We start from the raw sequence: 16,115 nt of genomic DNA on the forward strand, positions 1-16,115 counted from the left end.
ATATATTTTATGTCACGTGTACGATTGACGTTCATACCTCGTGCAATTTTATTGTGTTTCTTTATAAGTTTTCGCATCGAACAAAACTCGACCAGTCGCGTCAAACATTGTCGCATTAGAATAAGAAAAACAATATAGTGAGGTGCATTGTTGTGAGAAAAGTTCAAGAGCTAGAGTATCCACACTTTGTATCTTCTTTTTATCGTAATATTAGGATAAATGGCTAAATCATCATCGATGTTCCTAGACGACAGTCGAGTACATGCAGCGCGATAAAGGCAAGGAAGAAATTTAATTTACATTCTATTTGTTAATTTATTATTAAAATTTTTTTGAAGTATTAAAAAATAAGTAATAAAAAATTTTTTAAATTTCTAAATATTTAAAACATTAAAAATTAATAAAACAGCAACTAATATTACAGAAAAGTATAAATTAAGTAATAATTTGCAATATTTCTATACAATATATATCAAATAAGTACTATAAAGATATTTTAATATTTCCTAATTAGAATTAGGTATTAAATCAATTTTGTTATAGCACATAAATAATATATAATGTAACTTCTTTCACTTATTTATATAACGTTATTTAATAGTATCATATTTTAGTTTATATTTTAATAACTTCTTCTTTTTAATAAAATTCCTTCCTCAAAGTTTATGTCACGAATGTATTGCAATGATACTAGCCGTGCTTGCTCGAAGAGCAACTAATAGAGAATTCGGACTTGTTCCGAGCGCATCAGAAAAAAATCGATTAGACAGTTTGAGATGATTTCTACACGAAAAACGCCTAGGTACTATCGATGCTGTCTAAGGCCAATGATCGGAACGAACGATGCACACAAATTGAACAAATCTCACTCGCTAACGTGAAGATTAAATTTGTTATTATTACAGTTCAGTTATAATTATCTAATCCTATTGCAAATTTTAAGATAAATTTATGATTAAGATAAATTTATTATTAATGATATCTAATAGCTCCTTTTACTTTTTCTTTCAGCTTTTATTTAAAATTTATAATCTTATTGCGTTACCCTAAAGGGCTTATCTCCCAAGAGAGGGAAACAAAAATTGATTAATAAAATTAATTTTAACTACATTATATAATAAATAACAGAATTTCTTACAAGAATACATTAATATACGTTTTACTTGCAGTCACCTACTCTTATAATTTCTTTTTCAGCATTTTAACACGTACCAAATTCATTTGCCCTATAGCATCTATCGTTAGATATGTAACTTTGATAAAATTTTTTTATCATATAAATATAATATATTTGATTTCTATACGACTCAATAAATCGGTAACACGCACTTGAAAAAGGCACAAAAGTAATGATAATGATATCAAATTTCCATCGCTTCATATGCTTTTGACTTCTTCCTTCAATATTCCAAAGGGTTATTTTAGGCTTCAGGATCGAAGCCAGCTCGATCGTTCGTTCCGATGAATGGTCGTGTTGTCGACTCGCTAGAATTTCTACGAAGGATATGATTGGACACCACTGCGATGGGTGAATCGAATTAATTGGTGTTAAACGATGTGATTATTGCAACGTTCTACAAAGCAAGCGGAGGCTCCTAAGACTGCCGAACGCAGAATAAGGATGATCGACAGGATCAGCAGGAGTACGGGATTCGAGCGCGAGGTCGGGGGTACACGATTGCACATATCCTCCTCACAGAAGCACATGTGACCAGTGCCGGTACTTTCCATCATGCACACGTGGTCCACCATGAATAAGTTTATTTGTAGTTGCGCAGTACAAGTTCTTCTCACGCTCTCGTACGCTGCAAGTAAAAGAGAACAATAAGCAGCAAGTAAATTCCTGCGGATTGTAAACATCTAATTCATATGTATTAATTAATTTATATTTGCAGATGTAAGTAATCAATTACTGTCCCAATCAATGCCGCCTTAAGCACATAATGGCAAGTATGTGGCAGATTATTTTATAGTTTTTAAAATATGTAATAACCATTTTCTTTCATCATTATTTAAATAAAAACTTTAATGTACAATTTAAATGTAACTTGGAAAATCTGTTTAATTAATAATAAAAGAAATATGAGTTATTAAATCTGTTACTGCTAATTCTGCCACAGTCAATATGTATTTTGAATACTATGGTCCGATTACTGTCGCACATATTAATATTGCCTTCTTATTTACTACTATGCATTTGCTTTTTATGAGAACCTGAGTTTAACATTAAAACATTTGTTTTAACATTACAATTTTTTATTCTAATATTACAATGAAAAAAAGCGGCAGTTGGAACTGGCAGTAAGAGGAACAGTTATAATCTCTAATATGATAGAACATAATACGCATCGTGTTCGTCTATTTTTAAATCCTTCCAAGTTTAATCGATGTTACGGTGTAGCCTAATTTATAGAAATTTAATAAAAAAATATCTTAATTTTCTCTAAAAAGATAACGAACTTCTGATAATAAATAAATACTTACGTGATTTTGCGTTGCGGACCATTTTTACGCAGCATCCGTTACATGTCATCAGCGGTGGCTGATCCCTGGGTAATGCTGTATAGTTGAATGGATCCTTGCATCTGAGATCTGTCCATGAATCGCATTCGTAACAGTAAATAGAACGAGCTGTGGAGCAAATGCGTTTTTTTAAAGATCATATAGCATTCCAATCGTACTCGGGAAAGAATGCACGCAAAGCAAAAGAATATGATCATTTATTTAGAATATGCCACACATATTTTTAAAAATATTCTATTTGTTTACAAATCTCAACCTGCATTTAGTGTTAAACACAATTGTGTAATATTTTGTTAATAGAAAAGTAATTAATAATAGTTAATAATAAATTAATAATTAATAAATTAATAATTAATAAATTAATAATTAATTTATGGAATGTAATTAAATAAGTTATATATAAACTATAATCAAACATATAAACAGCAATTGTTTTCAATTGCTAAATAATAATATTTAACACTAAATAAACAGAGTTAATATCTAACTGTCATATTTATTTTTAAAAAATAATCAACTAATAAATAAAAATTGTTAAGTACACTGAAAAAAAAAAGCAATATATTCAATAAGATATGTTATTGCGGGCTGCCAATTAAAAATATACTCAATACAATAATATATGCTATTGCAGTATCAACATTGTACTTGCATTAATAGCAAATATTATTGTATTGAGTATTTTATGTAGTTGGCAGCCCGCATTCACATATGTTATTGGCTGTATTACATTTTTTTTCTGTGTATGTAAATTATAATTAATTTTTAATTCAGAACATTTATTTAACCTGGAAATTTGTTATACTTTGCAATCACATAGTTTCCCGAATGCATATCTTTCATGTGAAATGTACGTGTCGATAAGTGCGCGCGTGAATTCTACAAACGAAATATTAAGCACCGTTCATTTCTCATGACAAAATAAAAAGGCACAAACGCTCCGTAACGTGATTGTGATCGGTAAAACTGGACGAGAATAAGATTAATTTCTATTAATTATCGAACGATATTTATGACTTTTTGACTTATAAAGAATTCGACATTTGATATAGTAAAAATAACTATATGCTTCTGCTCAAAGTGTTTTTCGTGCGAATCTCGTCCAGTTTAGAAAGCAATTTCCGATTAGTTAATTCCCGTTGAAAACTGCTTTCCCATCCTGAGGTGGATGCTCTGACAAGAGTCACTTGGCCGCGGACGCATCAAACTTCATCGAATCCCTAGCGTATGAGTCCGACGACGCGATACGATCACACCGAGGAGAGTAATCTGGTTTAATCACTCACTCTGGCACTCCGCATGACAGACGTTGGCAACCGCGAGTACAATTGCCGCTGAAAACGAAAGATTTGTTATTGCTTTAGGCAATGTGCTTTGGCAATGTGCGCAGGTTGCTAGCTTAAATAACTTGGTGTGATTAGTGATAACGCAAGCGAAAAAATTAGCGCTATTATACAACGGCTACGGTGGCTGCGACTACTATTACAACCGCTACTATCTCTATAGCGCGGTTCTAGCATACCGGTATTAACGATGTTGGGGACCGCTGATAGTGGTGCTAGCTAATGATGCTATCACTCGATTGATCAAAGAGGGACCGTGCGGCAGTCAAGTCCAGATTTTTCGGTTCACTGGATGAATCTAATCTTGCTGCGCTTTCACTCTTACAGATTATGAGGTATATAGTAAGGAATTGGTGACGGATGAAAGAGTATGGGATATAAAATGTGACATACATGCGGTATAAACACGTGTTTAAAAAAGGCTTACAGTATAGAGAAGTATAAAACAGTAAATGGCCATATCTGGGACATGACTGGGAAATCAAACTTGGTGTCGTGCAGTTTTAAAAGAACCTTGAGACATGTGTTATATTATGTGCTTGTAGAACAATTGACAACGTTTGTCTTGAAGAAAATAACTTGGAAAGAGTTAGAAATATACACAGTATCTTGAACGTTTAGTTAAAATCTCGCTTCAGTTAAAGATAATGCGTGCGTATATTTAGAATATGACGTAGGTTATAATTCAACTTTGTCTTAATTACTTCAGGTTTTTTAGTTTTTTACACCTTATATATATCTTTGATATTTTAATACGTAACGATGTTAAAGGCCAAAGGATAACTTCTACACGGTACATATAAAAGTACATACAATACTATTTCAATATCGAAAATAAATGCATTACTCATAATTATATTATAATTATAATTTGCCGTGCAAAACCAGTTTTTTCATAAATGTATCATTCAGCAACAATTGTCTATATTAGTTAACCAAAATAATTTGGAGATGCCTGGCGCACTTTTTTTGAAAATACCTCCGCATTTGACTTGAAATGTAGAGGACTCATATTTGTGATATAATTTCTAAAAATGACTTAATTTCTGTTGATAATTCTTATTACTATAAGAAATAATGTATAATAAATATTAATATTAATCTGTGTAATTCTATTTCGCAGGTCTCTCTATATTTCACAAATGCGTTCTTTTTCATGAACCTTACGTACGTACTTGTCCACGTACTTAACAGCACGGAAGCAGCGGCCATACGCGTGTTGATAGATCTAATATATATAATACCTATGATTTCTAGATCGTAATAAGACTCATAATAATTGCATAAGATCGTGACCGAATAACATAATTTTCAAATTATTGATCTTTTGTAAATAATTACGATTAGAATTACTTATTAGAAATTTAACATTTTTGCTTAAAACTAGTTTAAAAGGCAGATATCCCTTTGAATATATATATTTCTTTATTCTAGTGACAGAATAATAGAATAACAGTTGTTTTAATTTCAAAATGTATAAAAATTAGACATTGAATGTGATTGACATTTGTGTAAGAGAGAAGCCTATTTCAGTTCGACGATGCTACCTTCTTAAAATATAGAAGATCCTTTCGGGATTAAATGGGAAGCTCATCGAGGACGCGAGCACACTTACCCACTATCAAGTGATTCGTCCACATGCTGACAGCGGCAGGATCTCCTTACACTTTGTTTAGCTTCGTGTCATGTCGAGACTTTCTCAAACATCGAGTAGCGCCCGATTAGCACGAGCTGATTCAGTATATTTCAAGTCGTCCCTGAAGTTATAAATCTTTGAATTAAATTTATTGTATATCTGAAAATATAGAGATCCATATACAGAGATTTAACGTTGGAGTATTTTCTATATTTTAGATTCTTTATTTTGTGCAATTCAAAATATTACGTTTATTATATTTCAAATATTTAATTAATGTTAAACAAAGGTTTCTTTAAATTTTAATTTATTAAGTGTTGTTGATTTTTGATCGTCAAAAATATTTCTTTATTTTAAGTTTAACAGACTATTAACAGATATATTTACGAACTATTATAACGTAAATGCTTAATTTGAGATGTTCAATAGCTTAAAGATATAATAACTAAATCATTTAATTAATCATAAAACTTTATTATTTTATGATAACAGCAATAAATTCTTATGTAATTACGTAGTAATTAAGTTTAGGTACTAAAAGGAAAATTTATGTACTAAAAAAGATTTACGTTTAATTATATAATATTAATAAATAGCATTAACTAATAAATACATTATATTTACTAAATTTAATTACAATATTCTACGATATATATAATATTTATACTAGTTATATTTTTGGAATAAATATAACAGCATTGGAAAATGTATGTAATTTAAGAAACAGTAATAAAAATTTAATTACCATTTTAGAAACAGTTATATATAGTTTTTAAAATAATAAAAAGCTATAAAAATAGTTCTTCTATTTTTATTTGATTATTTTAATTTTTCTAAAAGACTGAAATATCATGTTCTAATTTTTAATATAAAATAATAAATACATATTAAAGTATTATTTTTCATATGTCAACATCATCTATGTTGGTTATTATACTACATCTATGTTGATTATTATACTTGACAGGAAGAAAATAGCTGATTATTTGTGTAACATTTTCGAAAATTTTCAAGTTTAATTATACAAATTAAATTCGTTATATTAAATTTTACATAAATATTATTCATGTGCATAATATATAGATTATTTAATGTTATTAATAATAACTTAATTAAAAAATAATTAGCCAGTTATAATAATTACAATATAGGACAAAACTGCATAAAATTCGAAATATGTATGTCACTTGTATCTATAAAACAGGCTACAAAGCAGATTTAACGTATTCATATGCTTATTTACAATTTGTACATACTTTTATTGCACCGTTTGACGGAGATTAGGGTTGATTTTCTCGTGGCAACACTGGTGTCTCGTTTTTAAATAATGTCTGAAACACAAAATCTGTTTCTTTTATTGATTTTTGTCATTCCTCGCGTGTCACGATACCAGATTTGATTGTCGACCCTCTAACGAGATCCGGCACTACTCTTTGCGCCTACCCCTTCTTCAAGCTCAGACACCCTCAACACGTCTATTAACGAGTCTACATCACCGATACATAGCAACGATGAAACGAGGGTACGAGGATACGCAGCACGATGCAGTTCGTAAAATACCACGATGCGACTGTGCAGTCGCGATTACGCTGTAAATGCAGCGTGCAAGCGCTTTCAGGGTACTGACAAGCGCGCTAGTCAACGCGCCGACCAGAGCGCGGATTCAGGTCGATCAATATGACGAGCTACTAGTCCGTGCCACGTGCTCACGTTGCGGTACTGTACCGACGAAGCTGCTGCTGTTGCTGCTACTGCTTCTCGACAAGAGTTTGCATAGGTTTAACACAATAGCTTTCGCCGACAGCATTTAATATAAAACTTTTAAAACAAAAATAGTCGCAAAAGTTTAATCATTCGCATGATTGGTGTTAGAATAGTCAAAGAAAATCCCAATGTTAATTCTATATCCGCAGGTCTGTCCATTAAGAGACAGCGCTTGCGCATTTTGATGTTCTGCGAAGTTTCAAAGCTGAAATGGTGTTGACAATTTTAGATTAAACATGTCAAAGATATGTAACAAATAAAAGAAGTAGAAATTGATGGAAAATCTGTAAAAAGGTAACAGAAATAAAATGTCAATTTCAAATCCTTATTATTTGTTAAAGTGGACAACTTTTATACTTTATATTATTTATAAACCATGATGCTGTTCTAATTAAACTTTTCTTTTTGACATGTTATTATAAAACTCTCTCAGAAAATTATTAAATGTTAAAAAACTATTAAATGTTAAAAAAATGTTTGTTTTGTAGAAGGCTAAATTTAATCTACTTGTTTTCGTACAATCTATATAATTATTATTACAATTAAATTTTTAAATAAAAATTATTTTTTTTTATGTATAAGTCTATCCCATCAAAAAACCTTAAAAAGGTAAAAAAGATACGCCAGTGGCTAGATAGCTTAATATTTTGCTATCTAGCCACAAAAAAAATCGTATATAAACTAAATAAATTTTAAAAATCAACGTTACATGAGTTTTTTACTAATTATTTGGTATCTTTTGGTAACAAAAAAAATTATTTTGCTCCAGCCAAAAAAAGTTACCATTTGTAACTTTTTGGTTGGAGTAAAAAAATTTTTTTCTTACCAAAGGCTAGCAAATAATTAGCAAATAATTTATACATCGTGGATTTTAAAAATTTATTTAGTTTACGTACGTTTTTTGTAGTACCTTGTTATTAAATTGTCTAGCTACTGGCAACTTTTCTTTGGCTGCAACAAAAAGTTTTTTTTTTGTCATCAAAAGATAGCAAATAATTAGCAAAAAATGCATGTATTGTTTATTCTTTAATTTATTTAATTTATATTATACATATATTATACATCTCCTCTATTATACATATATTATACATCTATAATTGTAATTATAGCTTGAATATTCAGAAGATTGTAATTTTATTAATTGTTAATATTTTATTATTTATATTTTTGACATTTACATATATATCATGTATTTGTTTATGTTATATATTTATTTCATTTTTATTAACTTATTTGACTTTTTTCACGTACCAATATTTATCATTTATATTATAAAATAAATTTTTTTATATCTTGGTTTTATAAAATTGTATGTAGGCATATTGTAAAGCCCCTTGAAGGACCGGCTTTGCGTGTATGTGTGCATGTGAATCTGTGGAAAATAACTCAAGTGAACTTTTTCGCGCAAGAGATCTCAGAATTATCAAGTTTATTATATTTTTTCCGCGTACCAATATTCATCACTTACATTACGAAATAATTTTATTTTAGTTTTATAAAATTGTATGTAGGCACGTTGTGAAGCTCGTTTATAAACAAACTGGCTTTGCGTGTGTGTGTACATGTGAATCTGTGGAAAATAACTCAAGTGAGCTTTTCCGTACAAGAGATCTCGAGATCTCAGAATTGAGTGTACCAATTTTAATTAGACTGGTCGCAATCGAAAGCTCACATCAATATTATATAATAAAATTGCCATTAGATTTTTGATTATAATTTTAGTTTCTGAGATATTTTAACTGAAAATGAATTTGACAGCTAAATTTCAGATAAAGCTTAGTAACGGCGTGACATTTGCGCAGTGAAGTTTGCGTCAGGCAGCACGATTCTTTATGGACTTAGCGTCGCGCCGCTACCGCGTCGCTTGATAATATCTTCGATTTTGCATTTTAATTCTTTAAGCTTCGAATACAATTAAAATAATACATTGAGTATTGGACCAATTTCAAATACAGTCACAAAAAAAATATTAATTTTTAATCAATGTGGATCTTAGGGTTTAATAAAATTTCATTATCAATTATTAAATATATTTTTTTAATTTTATATAATTGCGCGTAATCACAGATTACCGAAAATGTAATCATAAACTAAAGCGTTTTAAATTAAATTCGTCGTTAATTTGATTACTATAATACAAGCAGCTTTTTAAAAGTTTTTTTAAAAACTGTAAAACTTATTGCAAAAAGTATTTACTATGTAATCTTTTATGAAAGAAATTTGCTGATTTTTGTTTTACAATATTTGTTCGAGAATTGGAAGTTGTTAAAACTTTTTAATTTTTTTTATCGTAGTGGTAATAAGTACAGAAAAATTTATTTTTTAAAATAGCTTTTTAGAAAAATAATTAACGGTTAATTTTAACATTCAAAACTCTAAAAACAATAATATAAAAATTCTCCCAATATTGTGCATTTACACACACACACACACGCGCGCGCACACACATACAAAACATGATTTAATTATGTTTAATGTAGCAAAAATTTTTTCATGTTTTTGTCGGACGTTTTGCGAGAATGACTGCTAATTCTGATGCTGATTATAGTTAATTTATAACGACTTTATAACGAGTTAATTTATAACAAATTATAACAAACACTTCAATTAATGATGACAGTTATGACAATTAAGTGCAATTGTGTGAGTTTATGTGTATTAAAGTTTCAGAGTTTATATTATAAAGCCTTAAAAACTATAAAAATCTCTTTTTGTGTCATAATTGAGCAAGTATTATAAAATAACTTTCTTAAAATTATAATTTTACTTTAAAACATTACATGATTATTTTTATTATTTCTTAAAACTTGTAGCTCGTTAAAAAATAAAATTAAAATTAAAATCTTTGCACAAAAAATATTTACTTGGAAATATACTAAAAGCGTTAATAAATTGATCTTTGACGATTCTATAAGCCGATCTCTACAACACATGCTGTCAAAGTGTTGTAACGCTCAGCTGATCGCGCCACTATATATAAGAATATATCTGTATGTATCAGCAATTTGTAGCTAATTTTTCAGAGACACGATAAATTACTTTAGAATGTTATTTCAAGTATTTATTAAAATGTATTTTTCAAGAAAAAATTGTTATTAATTTATTTATAAAGCAATTTTTTTATTTTTTTCTAACTTCTTTTAAAAGATAAAAAATAAAATAACGTTTAATAAATTTTTTCATATTTTTGTCGGACGTTTTGAGAGAATTACTGCTAGTGCTGATGCTGGTTACAGTTAATTTCTGGCGACAAACACTTCAATTAGTGACACTTTGAGTTAAAGAATAATAAATTAATAAAGGTTAAAAAGTGCAACGTGGTAGCATTAATAACAATGTAAATGTCATACTTTATTGTCAATAAATTCTCTCTCTTTCTCTCTCTTTTTATATACTAGACACCACAGACGCACGCGTGCGCTATTTAAGTTTTTGTTTTTTACTTTTTAAAAATAAATTGCAACAATGATTGTATAGATAGATAATCATCTATACAAATTTTACTACTGTCAAATACAAATAGAGAAAAGTGATTTAACTGTGACTTTATTTTGGAGCCCCTTTATGTCCATAAAATGTGAAGATTGAACTACATGACCAATGTCTATGAATTTCGTAAATAATGGAGGTATATTAAGCTGGATGAGCCATATTATCAGAACACATCGTTTTCTATATACATTGGAATTATTTGCTAATTATTTTTTGCTCCAACCAAAAAAAAACCAGTGATTAGAGATAGTTTAATATTATGCTATTTAACCACTGCAAAAAATCATATATAAACTAAATAAATTAAAGAATCAACGATACATGAATTTTTTGCTAATTATTTGCTATTTTTTGATGACAAACAAAATTTTTTTGCTCCAATCAAAAAAAAAGTTACAAATAGTAACATTTTTTTGGCTAAAGCAACAAAATTTTTTTTTACGAAAGGCTAGCATATAATTAGCAAATAATTCTTATATTAATAATTTTTAAATTTGGTTAATGTATATGCGTTTTTTTTCTATTGGCTAGATAGCTTAATATTAAGTTATCTAGCCACTGATATTTTTTTTGGCTGGAGCAAAAAAATTTTTTTAGTGAAAAATAGCAAATAATTAGCAAATTCCGATGTAGAAATCAATGTGTTTTGATGATATAGCTCATCCAGCTTAATATACCTTAGATAATAGTTACGTTTTTGTGGTTCTCTTTCGCATTAAATCAGGAGAAAGATGAATTAAATAAACAAAGACAAATAGTAAACCTTTCACACCTTTGTTTCTTTCTTATCTTTGATAGACATCTATAATCCATTTTAATTCTCAACTACCTAAACTGTCTTGAATGTTTTTAAAGAGCGTACGTTGAAAAATTAGATGTATTTAAAAAAAAAGTATTTTTATAATTATAATAACTATTTGTTCTTTATTTTTATTATATAATTTAATAAAATTACTTTAAAAGTAATTATTATGTTAATCTTAAATTGCATAATGAGATTTTGCAAACAAAATAAGTCATTTGTGAAATAATGCATTTTGTACATATTTCTATATATTAATATTTTTACTTATCCTTATTACCTGCCTAACTGTATTCCTATGTATTAGCGTCATATTCCTACCTACCCGTATGATTAATTATCGCGACTGTAATTACTCCAGGGAGAAATAAAATTTTAAAAGAGAGTTCAAAACATTTTAAGTTTATGGTTAAATTTAGTTAAATGGAATAGAGTATCGAAAACGAAATGGCGTTTCCAATTACGCGCATACATACAAGATATTTTATGTATTTCTAAAAAAATTATTTAATAATACATATTAAATATACCTGATAAGTTAATTCATATAATTCATCGAGGATTAAATATTAAATCCTAATCTATTCCAGTCTACTTTAAGGTAATAGATCCATGAAATAAATATAATATCTATATGTAATTTATTATTACAGCATTATAGCAAACATTTCTGCATTATATTTGGGGTATAAAATTTTGTCACAAATCTATTACTCCAATTACAAAAGTTTATTTACCACTCACCGATCGATGCGCAGCGGCAGAGTTAGTCAGCAATATTGCTACGATTCTGTAACAAACAAATGCAAAGCCTAAATTAAAACAGGACAGAAAAAACAATTAATATTTAATAAAGTAATTTACGGCATGTAACTTTATACTTGTGCTCATTAAATAAATGTAATAATTGACTAATGGAATAATTTTGTAAAATACTTTAACACACAAATAGATTCAAATTAAAATAAAGCTCACAATTATTAATATTAGATAAAAGATAATTGTTACGTATCGAACCTTTTATTCTTTCAATTATTTATATATAATAATTGTATAATCAATATTTTCCGAAAGAAAAAAAGCTTTATAAAATCAAATTTGTGTCAAATTTTACGTAATTCTATCTTCAATTTTGTAATTTATCAAAGTAAAACTGAATAGAAAAAAACTATTAATTTTAACAAATAATGAGTCATACTCACCCGAAGGTTGCTCTGCCGAGGCTCGATTCCTTTCCCAAGCCTGCATCTCCTGTTCCTTTTGTCACACAAACACTCGCTAATAATTACAATCGCGTGTGAAACTACTTAGAACAATTAAAAAAAAATTGAGACCCGAGAACGATTTGTTTACCCAAAAGTATCCGCGCGCACATGAAAACATAAAATAAACTTTTAACGACTGCTTTTACGCTTTGTGCCGAAATGTACAAATGCAAGACAATGTTTAAGACGAGTGATTTTCGGAAGAAATAATTTATTAACAATCGGAAATACGAAGGTCCGAAAAATCTTTGTATTCTCTAAAGTATCCACGCACACATCTTATCATAATTTTGCCAAACACTTTTGCAAGAATAGTTTGATTATAATATTTTTAGCAGCAGGTTAGATTCGATCTCGCATATTAATCATGTTTTACAAGTATGCATTACACTTTATGGATATAGCCCAGGTAGCATGGAACAGAATCAAAGAATCATAGCACGGAAAAGACCCAAACAATCGTACACATTATCTACGGACCTTTACGCTGTACTGCGAGCCCGAGTACACTCATCACGTACGCATTATCGCGCTCCGTCTGTCCGTGAGCCGTCGCGCGCTCTGCTACGACCTACGTAACCTACATTCGACCGACTCGGCAGTCGGCAGTAGTCGGCACTGCTCGGCCGACTCGGCACTGCTCGCCCAAGTGTAGGTTACGTCGGTCGCGCAGTCGAGCGCGCGATGACTCACGGATAGACGCACTACGCGGTTAGACGGAGCGCGGTGATGTGTGTTGTGCGTGAGTGTATTCGGGCTCGGAATCGCAGCGATTCAATTGACGGGATGACAAAGAAAATATACCGTATGACCGCTCGGAGGTTTCTCTCTGCTTGAATATAACCAACACAGCGGCATCTACTCGTGTGAAGTTGGCCGCGCGTTTTACGAATTTTCCACCATGTTAGTTTGTCCGTTACGCCAAACGTTTTACGTCGCTTCACACGTTACTTTTGCGTTATTCACCGTGGCGGTATCGAGCTCGTGATTATCGTTGAATGTGTCGTACGAAGTGTGCTGTACGATATATTTTAGTGACCAGCGCACGGATGATCGTCATCGACGTGTTTCGCGAATGATCTCGTGTCGCAAGTGTCGCGTAAACAACGTCGGAATCGTAGCTTCGTGGAATCGCGCGTTGCTCCTTTGTCTCGTACACAGTATCGCATGATTTTCAGATAGTTAGTACGCGAGTAGTTAACGCGGGTGAAATGGTGAATCTGAAATATTATGAAAAAGTATCAATGGTATGAGTGGAAGACCCCAGGGGCGAAGAAGGAGGCATCAGGCATCGGCGGGACAACCGGAGGTAAATAATTTATTATCATTTGTTATTGATTGATTGTTGATTGCTTTGATCAACACTGTTTTAATTTGTATTTATACTTTTATAGGTTAATGCAGTTTTAACCCCGCTGTTGCGCTTCAGTGTCGGTAAGTCTGGAACTTTTTATCTTAAACTGCGACAATAGATGACGATTATTAACATCACCGATAGGGGTCAATAGGGATCGAGAAATAGAGCAAAACGGAGAAAAGTTTAATTGGTTTAGGTTATAAGGTACTTTAGTATTAAGTTCACACTAAATTGATATGTAAGAATAATAATCAAGTACCATCAGTGTCCAACGAAGCGAGAGTTTTTGCAACCTGTTTAGAAATGCGGTAAAAATTTTATATATATAAAAGAACAGTAGCTGAAAAATTATGTTAACACACAGTGCACACTTTATAAGCTTATGGTTAAATAAATTAAAGTTAACGTACCATATACGTACCATATACATACATTACTTTTAATTTATTTAATTGTATGTATTAATTTTTAAGTTGTACTTAATCTAACTTAATCTTTTACAGGTTAATCATACATAATGAAAACAAGCCTAAGTAAATTTTCATGATCGTCAAGTGAAATCAATATATCAGTCTGGAGACAATTAAAGAATATAAATATTAAGTTGCTTCGATCATCTGCCATAAATATGATCTGATTATAACTAGGCTTTATAACGCAGTGTCAAATTTATTATTTGTATACGAATGTTTCATAAATAAGTATCTTTAAGTATCAGAATGTCTTAAATTCTTTAGTTTAAAATAAAACTGAATTATAGTGATGTCATATTTCAGTTATCGCAGGCATAATTGCTCTTAGACTTCAAACTAAACCTATGAATTATCTAACAGGAATATATATGTTGTTATCAAAAATATATATTACTTATGTGAGTATACCTGCATTTACGGTGGTAGATTTCCTACAGTAAAGTCTCTTACTATTCCACTGATGGTATTTGATTATTATTTTACCTGTTTAATTATTTGTAAAATATTTGAAAACAGAAAGTTGACAAATAGATCAGTACAATGGCATAAATCAAATGTAATGATTAAAAATTTTCAACTAATATGCAACAGAAAAACATTTAAATCGTAAAATAAAATTATTATTACTACATTGTGCTGATGTCAAGAGCAATTTAATTATATATGTTAATATAAAGATGTATTAACTTTTTATTCAGAAATTCAATTTAAATAAGTTAGCTTATTAACAAATTATAAGATAAGATAATATATAATAAACAAGACTGACCATAATTTTATTTAATTCTAATAATTTTTATTAATTTTTACAACATAACAATTCAAATAAAGTTTTATAATAATCACGACGTTAAAAGAGGAGTAAATTAATATTCTTTAAAAAATGAACTTATAAATCTTTTCGAACAGTTCGTAACTACAAGAGAAACATAATAAATTATGTGTACATGTGCATTTAAATATATATAGCACCTGCGAAAAAGAGGAAAGTTATTCAAATCCTTTAAAACGACCCTGACTCCAACGCGTGAAAGATGCATTGATGAATTTCGCAGCGCGGGTGGCCTTGCCACGAGATTGGCCCGGTTGCACCGGTGCATCGCGCACAGCCCGTGCACCGCAGTGCACGGCTGCAGTCGAGTCATTATGCAGGTACTGCTGCCTGTCGCTTCAGCTCGCCCGCGACCGCAGACCGACGTTGAGTGTTGACTGTCGTTGGTGTTGACTCCCAGTGCACTTGGATCCCGATGCAACCCACAGCACTCGTCTCGTTGCCACGTTGCATCGGCGAACCGCCGAATCTATTATATCACACTGAATGTGATTTCCGGCGTATATGATAAAACGATGAAACTACCGTTTCACTCCGTCGCTGAATCGCGTCTCGTTTCCTCGCTACGCGCTCATTAATCTTTCAAGCGTATCATCTACACACAGAGCTCCTTCTATCTCGATATTTA

The 16,115-nt window shown here is 30.4% G+C and overlaps 2 protein-coding genes and 1 long non-coding RNA gene across 5 annotated transcripts in view; 2 read left to right on the forward strand and 1 right to left on the reverse strand.

Annotated features, from left to right (window-relative positions):
* Positions 1 to 608: 608 nt before the first annotated feature.
* On the reverse strand, positions 609 to 7,154 carry LOC105836990 (protein quiver). 3 transcript variants are annotated; one of them, XM_036286118.1, is made up of 6 exons: positions 6,759 to 7,154; positions 5,482 to 5,637; positions 5,042 to 5,094; positions 3,810 to 3,857; positions 2,485 to 2,631; positions 609 to 1,805 (listed from the first exon to the last, which is right to left on the reverse strand). In XM_036286118.1, the coding sequence occupies exons 3-6, from the start codon at positions 5,076 to 5,078 to the stop codon at positions 1,549 to 1,551; spliced, it is 489 nt and encodes a 162-aa protein (XP_036142011.1). In that variant the 5' UTR covers positions 5,079 to 5,094; positions 5,482 to 5,637; positions 6,759 to 7,154; the 3' UTR covers positions 609 to 1,548. The 3 variants fall into 3 exon arrangements, with proteins under 3 accessions (XP_036142011.1, XP_036142010.1, XP_012536882.1); XM_036286117.1 differs by having other exon boundaries at positions 5,482 to 5,661; XM_012681428.3 differs by lacking the exon at positions 5,042 to 5,094 and having other exon boundaries at positions 5,482 to 5,623; positions 6,759 to 7,152.
* Positions 7,155 to 13,532: 6,378 nt separating this feature from the next.
* LOC105836798 overlaps positions 13,533 to 16,115 on the forward strand; it is a 283,568-nt gene continuing 280,985 nt past the window's right edge. The window contains exons 1-2 of the mRNA XM_028189400.2: positions 13,533 to 14,134; positions 14,220 to 14,259. Of these exons, the coding sequence (XP_028045201.1) occupies positions 14,075 to 14,134; positions 14,220 to 14,259 (100 nt within the window). The 5' untranslated portion in view covers positions 13,533 to 14,074. The remainder of the gene's footprint in view (positions 14,135 to 14,219; positions 14,260 to 16,115) is intronic.
* On the forward strand, positions 14,266 to 14,917 carry LOC114254000. Its single transcript, XR_003625431.2, has 2 exons — positions 14,266 to 14,490; positions 14,686 to 14,917. It is a non-coding gene; the product is annotated as an uncharacterized LOC114254000 (long non-coding RNA).

Source organism: Monomorium pharaonis, chromosome 4 (genome assembly GCF_013373865.1).
Source record: "Monomorium pharaonis isolate MP-MQ-018 chromosome 4, ASM1337386v2, whole genome shotgun sequence".
In the NCBI taxonomy this organism is placed as follows: Eukaryota; Metazoa; Arthropoda; class Insecta; order Hymenoptera; family Formicidae; genus Monomorium; species Monomorium pharaonis.